This window comes from Actinia tenebrosa, unplaced genomic scaffold, assembly GCF_029948245.1.
Source record: "Actinia tenebrosa isolate PJP-AT-01 unplaced genomic scaffold, QUT_ActTen_1.0 PGA_scaffold7__59_contigs__length_16204524, whole genome shotgun sequence".
NCBI lineage: Eukaryota > Metazoa > Cnidaria > Anthozoa > Actiniaria > Actiniidae > Actinia > Actinia tenebrosa.
In genome coordinates, this window is record NW_028292584.1 from 3,993,613 (window position 1) to 3,999,755 (window position 6,143).

The window sequence follows — 6,143 nt, forward strand, 5'->3', positions numbered from 1 at the left end:
TCATACTGGTTACATTTCACTTTCTCGTCAAAAAAAATTTTTAAATTGATACGATTTCCTAATATTAATTAACTGTTTAAAAAAAATTATATCAACAGATCCAAAAATAATAATAACAAATTGAAATGTTGTATATTTCTGAATAATATGTGTAGATCAAATAATCTATCCTTAAACCACAAAGGTATGACCACATGGGAAAATTGCAAAGTCTGTGCATAGAAGTACATTGTATGCAAATACATTAAATGTGGTGAAACTTTTGTACCTTGCAGTGTTACACTATCCCTTAAGTGGCTTTCTCCAACATTATAAAGATCTAGTCCTTGTATATTCCAAAATTGCAACATCTGCAAATAAAGTCACCTTTTTGGAGATAGTAGATCAAGGTACAGCAAGGGTACAAACATTTTTATTCATCATGGACTACATGGTGTTGCTCGTACCCAAGCTAGACCAGAATGCAACTTGTTTGTTAAACTAGAAAGGACTTTTGTTTCCTTACATGAGGCAAAATTTGATCCCTGAAAAACAGGATAGATCAGCGAAAGGGAGGTGGTGTTGAGATGTGCATATCAAGGTGCGTAACATGGCATGCACAGCAGGCAACTCAAATTGATGGCAAGAATGTGAGTTTTAGTTAAAATTGTCACCATGTTACATGAGAACAATTTTTTGCACAACAATGTTGCATGAAAAATTGCTGTTGCAATTCAACTTGTGGTACACCCCCTGTATTGGTAATTATTATTTTAAATAATCATTATGTTGCTTTTTCTTTAACCGATAGACTCATATTTCTGTTAGTATTGCGAGTGCAAAGCAACACACTGAACGTTAACAGACATATTGCTTGTAAAAGAATTAACATTCCATCCCAGTCATAAAACTTGGTGAAGATACTAAGTGGATAGCCTGCCATGACTGCACCAACTGAAAAAGAGAATTATGAATGTCAAGAGTAGCCTTCTCTGCAGGTTACCCCATATATTCTCCATTGGGATCCCTGTGTTAAACCTTATGGCAGTCACCACAGGAAGCCCAAGGGGATGTCTGAGGAGGAGGCTATGTCAAAGGAGTTTATAGAAATTAAGAAATTAAACAAAAAAATAAGTGTGTTTCCTGTTGCATGAGAAAAAATAATTGGGGTCGGTAGGTTGGATTTTTTTTACTGATACAAGAGTAGAAATGAGCTTACTGGGAACCCTGTGGTGGATTTGGGAATGAAAAAAATATAGAGGTCGGCAAAAATCAGGCAAGAAAATTAGGGTCGATCGTGCAACAGGAAACACACTTATTTTTTTGTTTGGCCTAATAGGTTTCAAAGATTTAACTAGACAATTCATATTCAAATTCAAATTCTTGCCTGTCATTGCCCGATGATCGAAAATTGTAAAATTATAAGAGCTGCTCTAAAGTAGTACTTACTACTGGCTGCTAAAGCTACGATGCCGTGGGTGGATGACGTCAACCCAACAGGACTGTTCTCTACTGCTAATACACCAAACATGTTGATAGGACCCATTGCTGAACATCCCAATGCAAATGTAGTAAGCCCCACCATCATCTGGACAAAATTAATGCAATTATTATTACAATAGGCCCTTTGCAGTTAACGGTCACGTGTCTGTACTGGTGAGCAAAATTTTTGTTTTTATTTTAAATTGGTGATTCTTTTTAGCTTTTTGTGAAGAACTGAATGAAACAATGCGTAACCAGTGTGTTACGAAATGCAGTTTTATTACGATCTCTCGAAACAGGTTGTAGAAAGTTTGTTTGCTCACCAGTATATTTCACCCAAGGGAATCAAGATGTTCATTCATTTGCTCTCAGTGTATTAATCAGCACGTGATTACTGAGCTGCAAAGGGCCTATTGTTTTGGATAGAATAGATGAAAGTCATGTGATTGATATAAAGTATAGACAAACTAGTATTATTTTACCTTTGGTGTTTCCAGGAGGATAACAGTTCTTAGTACATGTAGGCTCATAAACATGGCAAGTACATAGACCAATATCAGCGGCATTCTAGGACTAGCAGTTGTCTTGTCATTAAACTAGAAATGAAAGACAAAAATTAATTAATAAATAGAAACCTGATTTAAGCAAGTACAAAATATCCTGCAATACTCTAAATTATCTTGTACAATAACTGAAACCAGTTTTTGAGTCACAAATGAAAGAAAACCCATGTATTTTGAAGCGAAGCCTTTGGGGAAAAGATTGAATTTCTGTCTTAATTTCGCCACTGCCTATGTTGCAATTTCAGAATTTTCTTGTGTCGCTTGTTGATATCTCACCCCTAATAGGGCCTTGCTTTCATTGATTCCTTAGAGCATTCTGTCTTTTATTGCTAGTTTGTGGCTCTTGTGAGTGCCGTTTTAAGGCCAGGGTCTCTATTGATGCACCTATTTCAAAGATCGTTGTTGCACCAAGAGCCTCAAGTAACAAGCCAAGGCTCCAAAGAACGTCGGTACTTTTAATTATAATTGATTTATTCATGGTTCATGCAAGTGGCTATAGCTCTACACTAATTATCATCTCAAGCAGCCTTGCTTGGAGCAATTGTGAAGTCAATAAATGAAAATGCACCATGAATAAACTAATTACAGCTAAGAGTACCGGCGTGTCTTGGCTTGTTGCTTGGGGCTTTTGGTGCGACAACGATTTCTGAAATAGGTTTATATCAAAACAATGCATAACACTTATCAGTAGATGTTACCTTGGCAACCAGTTTATCTGAAATGTATCCAGATGTGATGCTCCCAAAGAACCCACCAACTTCAAACATGCTCATGGCAACACCAGCTTAAATTGAACACATCAAGTATATTAGGGTGAGAGATATGAAATAAGTAAGATTGTGCTATTTGGAAACTGATTTTTAATTGCTCCATGTTAAAACACCACTTACGTTAGGCTAGCTTTTGTTTAATTGTTTGGAAGACCGATCTATATATTGTTTTTAAAATGATCATGAAAACTTGTTAAAAATGGTGTGGGATGCCCCTATGAAATTATTTTAGTCCCTTTGACCTTGAAAGTGCCGCCAAGTATTTTGGACAGAAAAGCAATGATCTCGAGCACTGTGATTGGTTCAAAGAATGTTACATTACAGCCCTATTTCACATTTTAATATGAAATCTACGTATATAGGGGCTTTGCACCAACACATGATGGCAGCCATGACAGGAGGCAGGAACAATAAGTCTTTTTCCACTAGGAAATTGAATTCTTTCTCATGTAAATCAGATTAGACCAGATTAAACTGTTCCTGCCTCCTGTCATAGCTGCCATCACAAGATAGTGCAAAGCCTCTATTTAATCTCCTGCAACTACTTACCATCGTACTGAGATTTCCCTTTATCTTGAATCAAGTACAGCTGTCCCCAGTCAGCAACTCCAAACTTAACAAAGGCAGCCATGAAATACCCAAATGAAATCACATACAGAAATGGACTACGCAGGACATCTGAAATGGAGCAACTAGTTTCTTCTACTGTCTCACTGGTATTTTCCTCATGGCTTGGCGCATAATTATCATCAAATCCAATCTCCGAAGGTGAGTTATATATACTTAAATATACTACCATTGAAATGATTAAAGCACTGCCTCCGGGAATAATGAATGCATATTTAAGGCCATAGTTGAGTAATAAATATGAGATGATTACAGGTGATAGGCTTGCTGAGAGGTTGCTTGATGCTGTTAGAACACTCCATAGTGTACCAAACTGGTGATAGAAAAGAATTAATTTTCTTAAAAAAAAAGAGAGACTTTTGTAAAACGAAATCAAAATAAATGAACTGGAAAATGAGAATAAAAAAATGAGAGTTGCCAGGAGTTCTTAATGAATAAGAATAATATGCATTAAAATTATCTATTTATGCATGCCGCAAATGATAAAATAACAAATATATGAATACATGAGACGGTAAACTAAACATTTATATAAATGAAAATATGTAAACAAAGCAAAAAGGATCTAAATTATAAAGTTTAAAGTATTTCAAAGCGTTATATCACATAATTGATTAATAGTGGATGACTTTAATAGTTAAACTCAAAAATGATTATAAACGTACCTCTTGCGGTTTGAACCAGTTCTTGATGAGCGTTGCACAAGGCGGCCATCCGACTCCTTGAACTAACCCGTTTACCCCCCACAACACTGTCAAACTCCACAAACTCGTATAGTACCCGATAGCAACGTTAACTAAAGCACTTAGGAGTAAACCAGAGGCAAATAAGCCACGAGAACTAACTCTATCGCCTAAAAATCCTCCGATAAACTTGCTTAACCCGTACGTCACAGTATAACTGCTCGTAATTATGCCAAGCTGGTGTTGATTTTCTTTCGTTAAATTAAGTTCTTCTACGATTGAAGGGATAGAGAATGTGAAGGTCTTTCTTGTGAAGTAGTAGAAGGAATATCCGACAAAAAGAGACGCAAATACTGTCCATCTTGTTCGTTGGTACAAAAACTCTCTGCTTTCCGCCATCTTTGTTTTGAAGTACTCACCACAGGAAGCCCAAGTTATCTCAAAGTGCCAAACATTTTGGGGGGGGGGGGGTTGTGTGGCAGGGGAGGGGATACACGTATTGCTATTTGCTTTGTTTCCAAATGGTATAAATTATGTTCAATTTTTGTTATTTAGTGTCCAATTCTCGACTTTCGCATCCCCATAATGCCTTGTGTCTTTGGGGGTAACCAATCAAAAAACTGTCCCAAATTGAAAGGTTTCTTAATTGAATTTATACTATACCTGCTTTTATCTGTACAATACTGATTATCAGTTTATTCCAAGTTATTTTTGCGCGTACAGATCATCAAGAGTTTTGGTCTTACAGAAAATGTATTGACTTGCGAAAAAATGTTTAAAATTTACCTTAAACAACTTCAAGCTTCAATCTTTTTCTGTTTTTTACTTCTTCATTTTATCTTTGGATACCAAACAAGGTATTTTCAACATTGTCTGATCAGCCTTCGGCAAAATAAGTGGGTTTTTGCCCTCTGGTTACCCCCCAAAGACGAAAAGAATTATGGGGATGTGAAAGTAGAGAATGCACCGACTGTATCGATAGTCTTCTCCCTGATTTTGTAAATCAGGCAAGAGGTTCGACAGACTAAAATTTGTGTTCAAAACTACTTAAAGCCTTAAAATAACCACTTTATATTTTTAGCTATCGCAGCAGAAATCTTCACATTCTCAGACAGATACACCACAAGATTATCACATGTTATTCCTTTTCTCCACTGTATTATCTACATGTACTGTCTCAATGACCTTTAGCGATCAAATACATCTAGACAAACATTGTACTGTAATACGACGAGGCCTAGGATATCTTAACTGTTAATCTATCCCCTTTAGTGTTATGATACTGGCACGTGTGTGGGATTGTAGACCACTATTTTCGTCACTCGTAATAGGTAGATAATGAGGAGATATTATCTTGGGTATTTTCTGCTCTGCGATGGAAGTCTTTGGGTTGGACTAAACGTAGCCTGAAAAGCAGGGGTTCTTGTGGGTTTGGGGAAAAACCGGGGTTTTTGGACGTTCCCTTTTATTGCTGGGTCCCATTTTTCTCGCGGGCCCTTGGTCGAAACAGGATCCCCAAAACCCCGATTCTCCCTCAAACCCATCAAAAGAACGCCTGCTCTGCAGGCTAGACTACTAAACGAAAAGTGGGTGATGTTTCCAATGTTTGGGTGTTGCTCTTAGGGATTTGTCTTCAAGAAGCAGTGAAATAGCAGACATAAGCGACTCCGAAGACTGACCCAATGACAACAAAACAAACAGAAAATCAACACAAACATTGCGTTTTACTTGGAATCAAGTTTGTTTATTTGTTCAAGTCAGAACTTGAGATCACTAGATTCATTTGGCGTAGAAACTTCGACTGATGCCACCATTTCCCTATGTTTTGGGAATTAAAGCACAAATGAATATGATAAAGGCTTAAAATACAGTGGGATTGTCTTAGCCTGCTATGCATAAAGTATTGTAAATTGGACAAGCATTGATCCCTTTTATTTTGGGCGTAATGTGTTCACATTTACGTGAAAACCACATGTCATTCTCTTGAGTATTATTTTTTTATGGACCGCTTAGTATTATTTCTTTCATTGACCCTTTTA

General features: G+C 36.8%; 1 protein-coding gene across 1 annotated transcript; it reads right to left on the bottom strand.

The window, feature by feature from the left end:
• Positions 1-19: 19 nt before the first annotated feature.
• LOC116308617 (glucose-6-phosphate exchanger SLC37A4) lies at positions 20-4,504 on the bottom strand. The gene is made up of 6 exons (XM_031719088.2): positions 4,087-4,504; positions 3,344-3,734; positions 2,723-2,808; positions 1,944-2,057; positions 1,429-1,567; positions 20-933 (listed from the first exon to the last, which is right to left on the bottom strand). The coding sequence occupies exons 1-6, from the start codon at positions 4,501-4,503 to the stop codon at positions 764-766; spliced, it is 1,317 nt and encodes a 438-aa protein (XP_031574948.2). The 5' UTR covers position 4,504; the 3' UTR covers positions 20-763.
• Between the last annotated feature and the right edge of the window lie 1,639 nt (positions 4,505-6,143).

Coding starts and splice junctions, on each gene's coding strand:
- LOC116308617 (XM_031719088.2), bottom strand. CDS start 4,503: ATGGCGGAAAGCAGAGAGTTTTTGTACCAACGAACAAGATGGACAGTA. Junction 3,735..4,086: donor ACTGGTTCAAACCGCAAGAG/GTACGTTTATAA, acceptor TTCTATCACCAG/TTTGGTACACTATGGAGTGT. Junction 1,568..1,943: donor TCCTCCTGGAAACACCAAAG/GTAAAATAATAC, acceptor AATTTTGTCCAG/ATGATGGTGGGGCTTACTAC.